Source organism: Notamacropus eugenii, chromosome 1 (assembly GCF_028372415.1).
Source record: "Notamacropus eugenii isolate mMacEug1 chromosome 1, mMacEug1.pri_v2, whole genome shotgun sequence".
NCBI classification, from domain to species: domain Eukaryota; kingdom Metazoa; phylum Chordata; class Mammalia; order Diprotodontia; family Macropodidae; genus Notamacropus; species Notamacropus eugenii.
In genome coordinates, this window is record NC_092872.1 from 170,079,271 (window position 1) to 170,096,272 (window position 17,002).

The following is a 17,002-nucleotide window of genomic DNA, read 5'->3' on the forward strand; positions in this document are numbered from 1 at the left end:
ATCAAGAAAGAAAGCATTGATTCTGGGCATTGTAACATGCCTGTAATGTCTTTTAATGGGGGTGTTTGAAGCTGATTGATCATTCGAATTTTGGGATTGTGAGCTATAGCAGGGCAAAAGGGAACTGGATATTTGTATTATGTGGCACAAATATGGTGGGGAGAATATGGAAGGAGAGGGCCACCAGGCCCAAGTCAGAATAACCAAGTAGGTTAAAACTTCTTTGCTCATCAGTGAACAGACCTATCTATGAGTGGCTACACTTTCAATCTGGGAGAACAGGGGACCCAGTTTTCTAAAAAGAACGATTTTGTTATTGTTTCAAGTCACGTCAGACTCGTGATCCCATTTGGGTTTGTTTGGCAAAGATACTGGAATGGTTTGCCATTTACTTCTTCAGCTTATTTTACAGATGAGGAACGGATGGAAACAGGGTTAAGTGACTTACCCAGAGTCACACGGCTGGTGTCTGATTTGAACTCATGAGGATGAGTCTTCCTGATTCCAAGCCCAGTGCTCTACCCATTATACCATCTAGTATCCCTTTAGAAAAAACAAACTACGTAACAGAAGTTGTTCCACAATCTTTTTTTTTTGTATACCGAAACGTTGATTAAATTTGCAATAAAAAAAACCACTTTTTAAACTGTATGAGACTAAGCAGGGAATTCTGATTTGAGCTCATGAAGAGTCAGTATCTAAATACCTCCTTGGCTCACTCAGGAATAAGTTTACATTTCTAAAACTTAATACCAGGTTATCTGCCTTCCATCAGCAGTAACACCTTCTTCTGTGATTCTTTGACATAGAAGTTGAGGTGAATGAGTAGAATGATGTCAGTAGTCTTTTTTTCACAAGGTGAAAAGGGTGTGCCCTGAACCCCACCCAAGTTCATATTAGGATCCAATCAAGTTGATCTGGATCTCTGATTTCTGTTTGCCCCAGCTGCTTCTTCTGAAACCTTTTCTGGTTTCTGGTAAGGGCTAATGAGCTAGAGTTGGAAGGGACCTCAGAGGTCATGTAGTCCCACCCCCTCATTTTACAGATGAGGCTCAGGGAAAGGCAGGTGCACTTCAGGTCACACAGGTAGGGTCAGTGGGGGAACTTGAATCCAGGTCCTATCACTCTAGACTCAAGTCTCTTTATCTTGTACCATACTAGGAGAGCTTACTATGCTAACCACTCTTGGAGAAGGAGATCTCAAACTCACATAATGAGATTTCTCTCTGCCAGTTTCATAACAGCAACCCCAATTTTGCATCATCCTCCCTTTCAAACTCTGTTTAGGTCAATGGGGCAAGAGCCACTACTTTCTTAACAGGAAGTGCATTTAAGAAAAAGGGTGGGAGCAGCTCTAATCAAGGTTATGAAATGGAAGCATCATTAGATATGTTAATGTAGAAACTATCTGACTACATAATTGATTCTGAGTTTGCCAATATGGGTGCTTCACTTGATTTACCTGGAAAAATACCTTACCTCTGCTCAGCCCAGAGTGACCCTGTGACTATGCTAGGCTCTTTCCACGAACTGATTCAGAACTCAAGATTCCACATTATTACATGCTGTAGGGAGGTGAGGTAGGTACTACACCATCTTCAGGTACCATTATCTCCAATTCCAACTCTGTAGAAACCTAACCAGTGAAGCACACATACAATAGATTCCTAGACACAGTGTAACAGAAGACAACATTGGAAGGGTTGTACTAATGTGGCCTCCAGCTCCTACATGTGTACTTAAGAACTCTGATTATGGCAGAGTAAAATGAGTTTCAGAGGACTAACACAAATGTCCGCATATGTTCTGCCTCCCTGCAGAGATGTGCTGGACAATAGATTTGGGATATATTTTCAGATGTGCCCAAGGTATTGATATGTTTTGCTTAATTTATTATAAGGAAGAGTTCTATTGCTGGTCATGGAGGGGAGTGATTGGGAAGTACAATGATATATATAATACATACATATACATATATTTAAAAGCCATATATTTTTAAAAATCATAAAATATTTCAAAAGGAAAGGCAGATTTAGACTTGATGTAAGACACTCTTCCTAACAACTATGTGAAAGTGTAAACAGGCTGGCGAGCTTGGGAATGGGTTCTCTTTCGCTGGGAGTCTTTAAGCAAAGGCTGGATGGTGATTTTTTAAAGACTGTATTGTAAAGGGAAAATAAGTTGGACTGGATGACTTCTGAAGTCCCTTATGACTCAGATTCTGTGATTCCAAGTTTCTTTAATGGAGCTGTTCGAAGTGAGAATTAACTACCTTAGAGATGATGGCAGACACAGGAACTCAACCCATAGGCAGTTGAAGATAAACTAAAGCCAAGTCTAGCCAGGTAGGACATGAAACTCACAGACAAGTCTAAGTGTCCTTTTTCAAAGACTTCACTTACTGGAAGAGCTCATTTGAAGCCAGGAAGATCTGGTCTGACTTAAGTTGGCTATGTGGCTCTAGGTCAGGACTGTCAGACTTATTGAAACATCTGTGAAGGAGTGGCATATCAACTTAGTTTTAAGATATAATTTTATCTATACTTCATTGTATTTTAAAAAAATATTTCCCAGTAACACACATACTTGGGAGTCAGTGTTTGACATTGCTTCTCTAAACACCTCTAGGACTGTTAGGTAGCAGAGGTGCTGACCAGCACCAGTAGCAGGAGTTTCCTATTCCAATGAAATCACAGATCCAGTCCCTGGTCCTATTCTTTTTCCCCCCAAACTTTCTTCTTTCCTAATTCTCTTGGTTAGAACTGGTCTTAAATCTCGGGAAGAGTTCTTCCTCAAAGCACAGGACTGCAGAAAACCAGAGCATAGCAGCATCAAGCAAGGATCACAGAACTTAGAATTGGAAGAAACTTTAGAGACCCTCTAGTCCAATACCCTTATAGTACAGATGAGATAAATGAGGTGAACTAATTTGCCAAAGATCATGAATCTATTAAGTGCAGGTAGAATTTGAATGCAGGTCCTTGAATCTAGATGCAGTCTCCTCCTTAGGCAGGGAAGACAGAAACCAGGAAGAGGAGTGGACAGAAACCAAGAGGTAGAGAAGCTGGGCAGACAAGGCCCAGGGGCAGGTGCCACAGTAGCAGTCAGCTACAAATTAAGGGACTGCGTGCAGACAGGTTGGCTGCCCTGTAATGAAAAAGGGAGGGAAAAGGTTCTTTAATGAAACGGGTATTGAGTGGGGGGGGAGAGGAGGGGAAGAAAAGGGGACAGACTGGGGAATTTAGAGAAATTTGAAAAGGCTCTCTTGTACTGATGCAGAACCAAGAGAACAGTGTGCACTAGTGCAATAAAGGAAAAGAAAGCACTCAGGTTGGTACAATGATGAATCCTGATTCCAGAGAACTGCCAGCGAAGCGCACCTCTTCCCTTCTGTTAGAAGGGGCAGACTACAGGTTAGACAAGGGAGCTAGAGCTGGAGAAGCGTAAAGGCAAACTAGATTGCCTGCCCTCTGGCCAGCTTCCCTGCCCCCCTGACACATCTGGATTGATGACCAAGTGCTGGGAAGAAACTTGGGTCAGAATAGAAATGAACAACAGCCAGTTTTGCATAGTCTGCACATTTAATCACTTAAAAACCTCTAACATCATCTCGCGTCCATTAAATAGAACCCACCACACTGGGCCTGTTTAAATTACAAGAAAAATCACTGCGCACCAAACCCGGTATCATACAAAACCAGCCCGGGCTGGCCATGGGAGGACAATGGAGAGGGAGGATGGAAACACCAGGCATGTTCCTGGCTGGGAGAGATGACTGCCTCTCACCCTGGTGGCTGGTTAACTCCTAAGGGATTGGGGAGAAAGAAAGGACTCCCAGGTAGGAGATGATTCTGATTGTCCTAATGGGGGGAGGAGGGGGAGGTGCAAAAGGCACATCAGAAGAGGGAGATTGGGATGTATAGGTGGGGAGAGAAAACTCAATAGGTCAGTGCTTTTTCCCATTAGGCACAGTGTGGGGAGGGGGTTGGCGAACCTTATGCCACTGCCTACCTACCCCCTCACTTTTCAGCCCTGGCGCAAGGAGAACTGAATGACCCATGAGCCCTTGGCACTACCAACCACTGTTCTTAACACACACACAAAAAAATACTTCTCTCCTTCCACCCCATATGACCCCCTGTCATCAATTCTCCCCCTGACCAATGCCCTGTCCTGAGCGCAATAACTCAGTTTTCCCACCAGGGCCAGGGACGTGGGGAGGGGTACAGCAGCACAGACGGTGTGGGTGTCCCGGCTGCTACCCCAAGTTAAAAATACAAAAAAATCAGCATCTAAAGTGAAATCACAAAGTGAAAATATATCCTCAAACGGCCCCTGAGATCCCCACAGGGGAAAGCAGCATTGGTGGGGAGGGGAAGAACAGGTAGGATGGGGGGAGGGCTCTGGGGATGATCTCCCTCCCCTCCACCCAGGGGCTCCAGAGCTGTGAGGGGGAACAGCCCAAAGCCCCGGGCTCAGAAAACAAGGAAAAAGTCCCTGGCTGTACAAGGGGCCTCTGGTCTCCCTGCACAGCAGGAGGGCAGGAAGAGGGATGGAACCGGACACAACCAGCTCTGCTCATTGCTGGAGCTGTGCCCTGGCACCTGCTGCCAGCCTGGCTGAGTGGACGGTACTGAGCTCGCCTGGGCTTCTGGGAAGCAGTGCTGGAGGCACAAGGTGCAGAGATGTGTGCAGGAGGGATGGGGTGGTCCAGGAACACACACAGAGGCAGGGGTAAAGGAGGGTACGTACATACACACACACATACATACATACATACGCACATACACACACACACACACACACATACATACACAAACCACACATACTCTTGAAAGCACCTGCCCTTCCTTGGTCCCTTCCTAGGACAATCAATTCTATGGCACAGGCCACCAATGCCTGTGGCTTTGCGGGGAAGGACACAGGCTGGGATGGAAAATTGGAGGGGACGAGAACCCTTGGAAAGGCATCCTCCAGTTATCCCCATACTCCCAGGCAGATGTCAGATAGCTGCCCAGTGCCTCCTGCTGGCTGGATTGGGACCATTATTGCTTTAGAAGGAACTGAAGCAGCTGGAAGGAGCCTGGGCTAGAGGGGAGCAGGAGGTACCCAAAGAATTATAAAAGGGAGGATTGTGACAAAGAATCTACTTGCCCTCCCTTCTCTCCCCACACAAACCACCCTGCCACAGCAGCCTCATCCTAGGTACATCTAGAAACTGAAAAGGAGGGCAGTCACTGCCCCAATGTCTCATTTCCTCCTCCAACAAAAGTGGGTTTGGGGGCAGGGGAGAGATGTGGCAGTCCCCTGGGTGACAGAAATGCCTTGAAGACTGACTTTGCTCCTGCTAAGACCACCCCTTGTCCCCTGCCTCTTCTGCCCCAGAGCTTGTCCCACAGAAAAGCTGGTATGTGTCCCAGCCCTCTACCCCACTTTGGAGGTGGCAGGTTAGGTTCTCAGAGTTCCCCAGCTAGCATGAGAGGGGAACAGGCAGACCCTACCGCTCCATACCTCCCCTGGGCTGGGGGACCTGACCCAAGTCCCGATATAAAAAAATACTTTGGTGAATTAAAAAGTGCCCGAGGAGGGGGGGTGGAAGGTGTGACCAGGAGAGTCAGATAAGGGGAGAGGAAGATCCGGTGGTCATCAAAGGGCGCTCTGGTCCTTGATGAAAGCAGTCCTCTCGCCCCGGACCTCATCCTCATCGGACTCCGAAGGGCATTCCTCCTGCCAGGCATCAGGGGGCAGCCCTTTGTAAGATATGATACCGCTGTCCAATGAGTACACTTTGACCCCCCGAAAGCTGAAGCCAGAGCGTAGCTGAAGGATCAGGAAGACAATGATGAACACTAAAACAATAAAGGCGCAGCTCAGGCCTGCAACAACGACGGGGAGGTGCGAAGGCAGCAGCCCTTCGTTGTGAGGGAGCCCTGCAGACTTGAAGCTGGCCTGCCTCTGCTGAGTGCAAGTCAACTCCACCAGGTCATAGTCAGAGAAGATGGGGCAGCTGAGGCAGTCTGTGGATTCGATCCCCTTGCAAGTGGCACAGGAAGGGTGGCAAGGGGAACAGACATTGGCATGGATGGACTCCATATCGTTCTCTATGCTATACTGCGTGTTGACAACTTGTGAGATGAATCCTTGGGGACAATGCCGCACACAGTTCTTCTGATGCAGGGAAAATCCTTCTTCACACACTGGGAAAGAGGACAAAGAGAACGGTTAGATCACCCGAGGGCATGGCCTAGGTTAGTTCTATACCCATGGAATGCCAAATCAAATAGAGAAGCATTTATTAAATGCTGTGTGCAAGACACCATGCAAAGTGCTAGACACTTAGTCCTGGAGGGCCAAGTTTTCCTTTTTGAAAAGATCCTCATCTTTTGGTGTAACACAAAGCCCCAGTGGACTTTCTGGTATGGGATTAAAAACAGGTGACCTCCCCATTATCCACATCCCCCCCAGCCCCCAAAGAGGGTTCAGTGTCAAGTGGGCCAGAGTACCTATCCAGATTTGACCAGAGCTTCCCCAGGGCCTGCTGCCTCTCAGCAGAGGCTATTTTTATATGGTATAAACACTACTGGAACAGAGATTTAAGCCCATGAGAAAAAAGTTGAGGGGCTCCCTCTCCTGCCCCCAGACTCACCCACACAGGTTTGGCTGGAAGCTAGGGTCTTACAGCCAATGCTTTCAGATGGTGTAGAGAGATCGGGCTCCTCAGAGGCAGTCCCATATAGCACGAGGGTGAATTTGGTCAGCGTTCCTGTTTCCCAACAGAAAGGGTTAATTCTTCCCCACTCCCAGTCACCAACCCCTCCCAGCTTCCCAACCCTCACAACACTCCCATAGTTTTCCCTAGCTTCTGCTCAGTGCTCCAAGAAGCTGCTGCCTTGTGACTGCACCATTCCATACCGCGCCACTCCATACCGTAGTTGTTTGCTTCACTGGTGTTTTCGATTTCTAGGACCCAGTCCCCGGCAGGGTCCTCATCCCAGGAATGGGTAGTCATAAAGGCCCAGTCATTAAACCCATCAGCAGAGTAGTCATGAGGTCTTGAAGGTGGGGGATAACAAAAGAAATCAGGCTTCCTCTGGGGTGCAACAGGGGTCCCTAACATCTCGAGGGGTAAGAAGTTATTCTTCATCTGAAGCCTAATGATGACAGGAGCACAGAAGGACCATGCCTCTCAGAGGCCCTAAGGTTAGATGGCTTGCCCAAGGAAACACAAGTAGTAAAGGGAAGAGCTAGAATCTGAACCCAGGTTTTCCAATTCCAAAACCCAAGAGGTCTGGGCAGGGGGTTGCTAAGACGGAAGCAGCAGGTGGTTTCTACCTATACTCCTCTTGCCTCCACTGCTAAAGTTATGGCCTGCAGTCAATTAGGAAGGTCTCAGTTTTTCTGTTAAGGGCCGCCTGGGATAAGGGATACCCTCCCAAAATCCCAAGGGAAGCCATGGGCTAAGAACTAGACACAAGAGTTCTATAGATATGAAATAAGACTGTTCTAGGGAGAGAAATAGTACCTACCTGGAAGCCAGCAAGGTAGAGCGGGTGCCCATGGGGCTGACGAGGTAAATGGCCAAGTCCCCACGTCTGTTGTAGGACAGGGTGAGCCTGGCCTGGGCATGTTCTAGCCGGGTAATATGATTAACCTCTCCCTGGCAGGCAGTCACCTTCCTCCGCACCTCCAAACGTTTCCCTATGTCCCTGCCCAAAAGAGAAGCCCAAACTGCCTTTTTAGCAAAGTCAGTTATTGTTCCCCTCGTCCAAGATGGTCTAGAGATGCCCCTGTGGGGATGGAGAGGATGAGGTCATAGAAGGAGTAGTTTGGAAAAAAGAAATCTTCCCAAGGGGTTTATACAAGGGCATAATTTGAGTGTTAGCTGTTCACAACACTCTATACCCGTCCTGTTCATATGAGGGGAGATAACTGCCCCTTCTCATGGCCCCATCTCCCACTCCCATCCCCTCCTTTCAAACTTATGGGTCCCAGACCAGCCCCTCATGCCCTACTCCCTCACGTAGGCTCGGTGAGGATGTCGATGAGGCACTTTCTCTGTGGGCCTACTGTGGTCCAATTCCGGGCCAAGGCCACCATGGCTCCTGCATCTAGGAGTCCATAACCATAGGAATGGCTAACTGTAGAAAGAGAAGAGAGACATGTTTCACCAAAGTGGGATGGTGCTGAGCACTCCTGAGAAAAATCAAGTCCCATCTTCTCCCAGCCCTCTAGGATGTTCCCCCACCTCACCTCTGCGCCCGACACCATTAGTAGTCCAGTCATTGGCATTGAGGTGAGCAGGCTTGGAGGTCTGGACCACTAGATGCTGCATGTCACGCCATGTCAAGTTTTTACTGCAGAGGGAGGGAGGAAGAGAGAGAAGTAGGGAGAAGACAGTACTCTGAGACACTCTGAGGACACAGATATTTGCAGGACATGTTGGGAGGGAACAGAGAACAGTAACCTGGAACTCTCCCAACAAACACAAGGCATCTGAGGCTCAGCCAGATCATGGAGAAAACCCTAAAGCTAGGCTGAATAAGCGTATAGGAACTCTTGGAGATAGAGGGTTAACTAACCCAGGGACCAGTTGTAGAGAGTAAACCCACCCTCCCCTTTCTCAGCTCCATCCTTACTTGGCCTCCAGGGTGAGGGCAATGATGCCAGCTGCCAGGGGGGCAGAGGCAGAGGTGCCAGTGTGGGAATCTGTGCATTTTTGTCTCAGGTCTGTCGTGACCTATAGAGAGAAGGAAAAGGACATGATTCCAAGCAGGAGAGGAGAGAACCATGGGCCATCTAGGAGGTTCTGTGGCATATGAGCCATAGTCACTATATCCTCTCTGTGGCTTGTTCAGCTGTGCGTACCCAGGGAAGTTATTTAGCCTCTTTGGGCCTCAGTTTTTCTGTGGAATGAGAGGGATGGACAAGATGGATGATTGCCAAGTTAGGCTCTTGGTTCCATGGTTTATGATTTCTGAGCTATTCCCACTCACCTGGTCTTAAGCTCTGACTTTCACTTCTAAAGCCTGAGCTAAAAGAGGAGCGGGGAAAAGGACCAGGGAGGGGGAACCCATAGCTGGAGAATCCCTGCACTGGCATTCTGAGGGAAGCCAAGATGGGGCCCACAGGGTGTCTTCAGTCCCTAAAAGCAGCTGTGATGTCCCTAGGCTTTGGCCACCTCAACTGTGCCTTTTCAACCCACTACAGAGATAGTAAGGGCTCTGCATCTTAGAGGAAAGGAGTTTAGAGGGGCCCAAGACCTCCCCATCATCTAAGTGCTCCTAGGAAACTTCTAGCCCTCTTGGGTGCTCCCAGATCCTCTGTGCCCAGAGCCCAGAACTCACAATCTGCTTCTCATTCTGGTTGCCGCTGCTGTAGGTGGTGGCGAGGGTGGAGGAGCAAGCTTCACTGTACCAGGGCACATTACCAAACTGGGTTGTGCTGCTGATAGACAGGGTATAAATACTGTTGGTGTAGCCATCACAGTTGCAGCTATCATGCTCCCGGCCCCCGTTGCCTGAGGCCCAGACGAAAATCGATCCTAGACCCCCACGGCCCTGTGAAAAACAAGAGATGGGTGAAGGGTAATTCCTCCAGGAAGACCCATGTGTGGTGAAAGGTATGGATAAGAGCAGGCAGCTGATCCGTTCTGAGCCCTTGGGAAGGCCACCCTGGAGCATCAGACATATTAATGAGTCTCCAGTTTTCCCCTTTGTGATCTGGTCTGGCCCATATTTCTCCTTGTCCCTTATTATCAAGGGCCCCCTGTAACCCTCACCCTTACCTGGTTGACTCCCCGGGAGAATGCCTCCTCAGCCAACCGGGCTGGCCCATCCACGGTTTTTCCATCATCCTCAGGGCCCCAGCTGGCACTGTAGATGTGGATGTGGTTAGGATTTAGTCCTAGAGAGCGGGCCTCCACTGCATCAGTCACCTCTCCATCTAGCATGCGCACACCTAGAGGGCCAAGGGGAAAGAGAAAGCATAACATCTGCCCATTCTCTGTCTCAAAGTAACCATCCAGGAACCCTCATATCCCCTTTTTGGCACATGTCCATCCCTGATGGCTCCAAGGTCAAGGCTCAGGCCAGAACTTGGGACTAAAGGCAGCTAAAATCTGGTCAGCAGTCCTAGAAGGAGAATTTAGAGCTAGACATCACCAAGTCCAAATACTTCACTTAGAAATGAAGAAACTGAGGCCTGGAGAGATATCTGGCTAGATACCTCTAGTATCTAGAGGTCAGCTAATTCAATCCTCTATTTCACAGATGTCACAACTGAGGCCCAGGGAAGTTAGGCAACTTATCCAATGTCACAAGGGTAGTAACAGTAATGGCACATGGATTAGAAACCAGCTTTTCTGATGCAGGAAATGTTTAAGGAAGAAGTCTGACAGAACATTGTTGAGTGGCAGGTAGCAGAGGATATTTATCAGGGATTTCCCATCAAGTAATAACACTCTATCTCAGATGTGAGCCATCTAGGAGGTATAAGAATGAGTATAATAAAGGTCATTCATTCTCTCCTAAGCCAATAGAAGCTGCACAGGCCAAAGATGACCTAGTACTCAGAAGCTAAAGACAAGTTACAGTGGCTGTTTGGGCTTCAATGCCCAGAAGATTCCCAGACCCACCTCCAATTCGGGCATTGTAGGCAACACCAACACCACAAATTCCATTGTTGGCCACGGCCGCCACTTCACCAGCACATCGGGTGCCATGCCTGCAGATGCCAAGGAGAAGAACGTTAGGGAAAGGGTAAATAATAGAGGGAAGTACAATATTATCTTCTTTCTCAGAAGGGCTTGGCTTGTGAACTAAGAAGGAAATCCCTAACTTAGGACAAATTCCTCTAATCTCTTCCCAGTTATCTACATTCTGAGAACTTCCCTATTTCCCCTCCTCCACGTAGGGACAGATCTATTTTTAACCAATAATTAATTCCTTTCTGTAGTACCTCATTTGACCGTTTGGTCCATGAAGTCAAAGGATGCTTTCATGCTCCTATCTGGTGGTATGCCTTAATATGACTAACAGAAGGTATTAAGCCCACTTCAGCTGCATAGGCTATAAAAATTTGTTTATTTGATTTGGCCCAATATTCTCCAAGGTGACAAACCTTTACATTCCCAGCCATTAGTCCCAGCTTCAGCCTCCTGGGACAGCTGCCGGGTATGCTTCTGGCTCAGGTTGGAAGGGCAGAGAAAGGTAGAGCAGCATTGTGGGTAGAGTTATGGACTCTCAGGAAAAGAGCTGGTTCTCTGGCCCCTATCTAAAGGGGTCTTTCATGGCAGGTACCTGCTCTCTATCTCCTCCCATTTAACCAAACCTACTCCTCTTTCCTGTTCTTGGAAGTTTCTGGACCCATCCCTCCGTCCTCAACGTTACCTGTTGTCATTCATTTGTGTGTAACGAGGCTGGGGGTCTGGGTCCTGGTCGTTCACATCAAAGCTGGCACCAGGATCCTGGGAGGGAACAAGCCTTTCAGAGGCCACACTAGGAAGGGATAGCTCTTGATCTTGCCCAAGAGGTGCCCAGTATTGGCTCCTGCACAAATTCTGGGCTCCTGAACGAAACTCCCAACATCTCTGTATCCCAGAAATGGACCTCACCACGTACCCTAGGGGGTACAACCCTGTTTAGATTGCTGAGTGGCTACATCTGTGGTGCCAAGCCTTGCCCAGAACTCATGGGCCCTAATCACTTCTGTCTCCAAGGTGCCCCCCTATTCCAAAGGGTGACTCACATAGTTTCCCTCCAGATCAGGGTGGTTCTTCTCAATGCCATCATCCAGGATGGAAACCACGATGCCACGGCCAGTGTAGCCTTGGGACCAAGCCCCTCGAACATTCAAGTCTCGCTGATTCGTACCATACTGCAGAGACACCCGGAATGGCTCAGCACATATCTAGACACTTACCCCAGACCCATATCCCAGACTTCTGGGGACCTGGCAGAGCTCACTGACAACTCTCCCTGTCTCCCTGTAGTGATGGTGAGCAGGGCCAACCTTACAAGGAGATGGAATAGGTGGTATGATTTGAGGGGTTCCTGAAAAGTTCCCACCTTCCTCAAGTATTCCCCAATAGCTATCACTGTGCCCAAAATTCTGTCATTAGTATTACTTTTCTGAGTCTTTTAAGAATCCCCTAATAAAATACAAATGCCCTTGGGGAGGTTAATATTTTAAGCCTTTAAAGCCTGTGATTAAATTACAAGAATCAGCAAGGGGGTTAGTCAACAATTACTGGAGACTAAGATGAGGAATGAGGTGGAGGGGTGGGGGTTGGGGGGCCTTCTGAGGAGAGAAGAGAAGGGCAGTGGGAAAAGCACCAAAGAAACAATTTTGTTGTGGCTAGGCACCATAGGCGAAGGATTATTATGGCCAAAACCTTAGTCAGGTCAGATCAGAACAGTGAGCCAAAGTGGCAAAAAAGCTGCTCAGCATTAGGATGGAGGGGGCACCTAAGGGCATGGCGAAGAAGAAAAGGTTTACAGGTGACAGGCTTGTCCCAAAGCTCCCCTAGTTAAGATGCTAGAGGTCAGAGCCTGCACAAAATCCCAAGAATTCTACACACCAGGTACCACTGTTGGGGAAACTTGGGGTCAGTGGGCTCCATGAATATATCCCGCTTCTTCCGACGTTTTGCCACCTGTTGCTCCAGCCACTGCACCTGGAACAGAGAGTTACGGGGGAGAAGACATGGTGTGGGTTGAGGGGGGAAGGCTAGGAACGAAGGGAAAAGGTGAAGGAAAGGCCACCTCATTAAGGTTTTAGACACAATGGGTAAATAAGCTCCCAACGTAAGTTCAAGATTCCCTTACCATAAGGCCCCTGCTTATACTGACACACACATATATCCACCCCACAAAGGTGTCAAATATTTTCACATCTGTAAGGGCATTAGATTAATATTTTGTTTTTTGAAATTTGCAATATCCTTTAAGATAAGTGGAGACAACTTGGAGTGCAATTAAATCAATATAGGGAATTATGTCTCTAGAGTCCAAGTTTCCTGCCTCATACAACACAGACGCCTTCCTTCTACCCCCACCAATTTCCTTTCCCTCTTCCCAACTCTCAACAAAAGACCCAAGTTTCTGCCATAAAGCTGCAGATTCTAGTGTAAGCATCCTGAGCCAGGCTGAAAGGCTACATCAGTAACACTCCACGTAAAGTTGATGCAACTGGGCCAAAGACTACTGCATTATGGAAAAGGGAATATAAGCCCTGGCTCAATCATCAGGCAGAAGCCTCTCCCTCGAAGGGAGGAAAGAATGGGCTGCACTTACTTTGGGTTCCCTCTGTAATCGGCTGTGACGGGGCCGGTGGGGCGACAGTGATCTTTTCACTACTGCCCGATGCCAGAAGTGGTAATAGTCCCCAAAAATCTGAAATCAAGCAAGGACTGAGTTAGTATTCCACTGAGGGGCTTCTGACCCATCTATCTTCAGGAATGGGGAAAAGGGAATCAACCTGCTAGCAGAGAGAAATTGCAGCAACAGCAAGCATGTAGAGGATGGCCAATTAGGAGGTCCAGGGAGGCCCTCCCAGAGCCCACTCTCAATGTGGCTTTTCAACCTGTGGACAGGTAAGGCTCTTCCAGAGCCTCTTTTTCATTTCATTTGTACCACCACATGCACAGAGATGTTTACTTTTTCCCTCTGACTTATCTAGGATTAAAAGAAAACAAGTCTTCACCCATTCTCTTCTGTGGCTCCTAGGCAGAGTTTAGCCCTCTACCAAAGGGCACTGAGTTTAAGACAGCATGTTAGTTAGTGCTCTCCTGGGACAACCTGGGAAACTCACTTAGAAATGGTTTTGTTTTGCAGCCAGGATGAGGGAAATATAGAGAACTAAGGCACGAGGGCCCACAGCCTCCCCTCCCAGAGATAAATACAGGGCAAATCCCATTGCCCTAACAACTAAAAACGTTCACATTCTTTTTGCTGAAATGTCATTGTACTGAAATGTTTAAATTAGGTTTGAAAGTCTCAATCATACAGAAGTTGTAAGATGAAGGGTCCGTACTTGGCTCTTCTGAAGTGTGAGTCTTGTCATCATACTAAGTTCCCTCTTCCTTACCCTATTCATTCTTAAAAAACATTCCTACACTTCCAGCAGTACCCCCATAGCAAAGTAATCACTATCTGAAAGGAGGCAGACTCTGTGTGCTGTGTGTGTGTGTGTGTGTGTGTGTGTGTGTGTGACCATATTCAGGAGATAGTGGGTGAGAGCAGCATTTGGATGTCTGTAGATTTGGGTCCAAATCTTATTTCCGATAATTGCTGGTGGTGTGTAAAGATGAGCAACTTCATCTCAGTTTCCTCATCTATAAAATGGGCATGACATGTATACTCCCTCCCTCCAGGATAACTGGATAAATATTTGTGCAAACCTTAAAGTGAACCCTGGTTCTGTTTTGACCCTGGTCCCATTCCTAGATAACTCCTGTGGCCTGAGAGCTAGAGGATACAAGTTCTTCTGTTCTGGCTTAGGGATGCTATAAGCTCTTGCCCCATCTTGGCTTGTTGTACTGATTCAGCTGGCTCATCAGGTCCTCTGAAGCATCTGAGAGACTTGGAACTCTCTATCATCCCACAGGGCAATAGCAAAAGAGGTCATATGGTGCCAGGCTAAGGAAAGGACAGCCACAGCTAATTTTCACAGAAACGCTAAACAAAAGTCACACCACTCCTTCTCTGGAGGCCAAACAGGAACTGGGACTTCCTGCCACATGGGCAAGGGTCAGAGTCTTGCTGACCATCCCAAAGCAAGGAACTCTGCCCAGCCCCTGGAGAGAAATGCCTACCTTCCTCTGCTCCCAGGCGCCACTGCTTCCTACATTGCCCAGGGACCCCTGAAGCTCTATACTTTCTTGTTTCTCTCCCTGAGCTCCCCTTTTCTACTTATTTTCCCAAATATCAGTACCATGATTTTGCACAGGAAGAAAATAACAGTCTCTTCCTCAAGAAAGTCTGATAAGTAGGTACCAGAGAGCCTAGCTTGGCTGGTCATTCCTCTGACCAATTAGCTGAAAGACCCCTTGAGAAATACAACCTACCCTCTCCCACCCCAATCACTCCAAGAACTCTTTTCCCAAGGCTGACCCTAGTGAAGCAGGGCAAAGGAACTCCAGACTCACCGGTCCCAGGTTGAGGAATCCATGCTTTTGGGCCACTTTGTTTGCTTCAGTTAGGCCTCCTGGGATAAACACGGCCCAGGTGTTGGTGTAAACCTTCTGGGTAAGGACCTCTCCAACCAACAGAATCAAAGCTGCCACTACCGTCCACTGCAACCAGGGCCTCAGCTCCATGGGGTGGGCGGGCAGAGCCCGGGGAATCCCACTTCCCTCTTATATGTTCAACGCCTGTGCCTGGTCAGAATGGCTTTGGTCCCAGGCTCTTGCTCGGTGTGCTGAGCCCTGGGGTGGGTGGGTGGGGGCATGTGGCCAAGCCAAGGAGGACCAGATGGAGCAGTACTCGGGGCCACTAGCTCTGTTAAACAATGGAAAAGAAGGAAATTAATTCATTTGAGCTCTCCCTTCCAAGCCAGAGTTGCTCCCTCCCTCACCATAATTTTACCCTAAAAAGTGCTTTTGCAAAAAAACTGCCTCCTCCAGAGAAACTTGGCAATCTATTTCCATCCCTCCAGCACCAAGGTCTCTTGTGGGACAGCACATGACTGACCCCACCACATGACAACATAAACCCTCAGTTCTTATACTCAGTACACTGTGCAACAGAAGTGTGTGTGGAAAAAAAACCCAGACTGACTCACTCAAGATTGGTCCCCACCAGGAAGAAATCGCTCAATTCTCAGAGCCCTTCTTTGTCTGGCCTATATATAGTTGGAGTGAACTGTCAGCATATGAAAGACAAACATTGGAGGACAGGATTGATCTAGTTGGGATCTAGGACTTTTTGCCACTTGTGTCAAATGGATACACACGGGAGTTTTATTTCTGCTAGTGTAAATATGGACAGAGTTCTCTAAAGTGGGAGTATCCCTTTCCCTCTGGGTTAAATCCAGGGACAGTCAACAGCAAGCCTAGAAATGAAGAAGGCCGAGGTCTCTTCTAACTGATCCTGTGGTTTTCCTTTAGTGTGCCACCTTCTTGAATTGTCTCGGATTAGCTTGAGGGGCAGCAGCGCCCACAATAGACCTGCCAGCATGTGAAAGCTGGGTGGCATCAGCACCCCCACGCACAAGAGTACATACACCATGTCTTACGTAACCAAAGCCACGGGCTGCCCAGGCAAACACAGTCTGCTAAGCCAGGGAGCTAAGGTGAGGCAAGCAATCAATAGGCTGTGTGTTGCCTCTCCTCCTCCCTCAGCAAACAAACAACGGGACCGTTCTGACCACATTCACATAACTGTCCCTTACACGGGCCCCCAACCCCTACAAGAAACCTCACCAAGCCAATTCCTGAGCTACCCATGGAAGTCTGGAGGAAATGCAGAGTTGTGACACCACTTAGGACTCAGCATGCTGGCCTCAGGAAGGCTGGGGTGTGTGTTGTGTTGTGTTGTGTGTGTGTAGTTATTACTCGAGGTGAAAACAAGTTACCTTTTGAGAATCCTGGTTATGTCCCTCTCCCTAGCTTGGGGCTCTACATTCATAGCACCACTGAACTACAAGAAGTAAGACTTTTAGTGGTGGGCCCAAGCTTTGAAAGTGATGTTATAACCCAGCTAAAAGAAAACCAGAGAGCACCTCATTTGTGAAACAGACTTCTACCTAGCACCCCAAGACATATAACCAAGGTCTCTCAAGTCAGAGCTAAGGGGGTACAATGAAGTGGTTCAGTGGAGAGAGCACTGGGCTGACACTCAAGAAGACCTAAATTCAAACTGGCCCTTAGACACATTGTCTGTGTGACCGTGGGCAATTCACTTAACCTGTCTACCTGAGTTTCCTCATTTGTAACCTACATCACAGGGTCAAATGAGACATCTGTATCCATTTGCAAGCCACATGGAAAGTAAGGGGGTACATG

General features: G+C 48.0%; 1 protein-coding gene across 1 annotated transcript; it reads right to left on the reverse strand.

The window, feature by feature from the left end:
* Window positions 1-3,562: 3,562 nt before the first annotated feature.
* FURIN (furin, paired basic amino acid cleaving enzyme) lies at window positions 3,563-15,448 on the reverse strand. The gene is made up of 15 exons (XM_072618787.1): window positions 15,146-15,448; window positions 13,293-13,391; window positions 12,578-12,673; window positions 11,746-11,874; window positions 11,388-11,464; window positions 10,634-10,722; window positions 9,785-9,957; window positions 9,345-9,557; window positions 8,637-8,737; window positions 8,251-8,354; window positions 8,021-8,138; window positions 7,527-7,706; window positions 6,928-7,052; window positions 6,647-6,763; window positions 3,563-6,197 (listed from the first exon to the last, which is right to left on the reverse strand). Exons 1-15 carry the CDS (start codon window positions 15,314-15,316, stop codon window positions 5,647-5,649), a joined length of 2,343 nt encoding a protein of 780 aa, XP_072474888.1. The 5' UTR covers window positions 15,317-15,448; the 3' UTR covers window positions 3,563-5,646.
* Between the last annotated feature and the right edge of the window lie 1,554 nt (window positions 15,449-17,002).

What these genes read in the sequence shown, in the direction of transcription:
- FURIN (XM_072618787.1), bottom strand. Translation starts at nt 15,316, where the DNA reads ATGGAGCTGAGGCCCTGGTTGCAGTGGACGGTAGTGGCAGCTTTGATT. An exon ending in ACACAAATGAATGACAACAG is followed by an intron (nt 10,723 to 11,387) that starts GTAACGTTGAGG and finishes TGGCATCTGCAG; the next exon opens with GCATGGCACCCGATGTGCTG. An exon ending in TCTCCCGGGGAGTCAACCAG is followed by an intron (nt 9,558 to 9,784) that starts GTAAGGGTGAGG and finishes TGTTTTTCACAG; the next exon opens with GGCCGTGGGGGTCTAGGATC.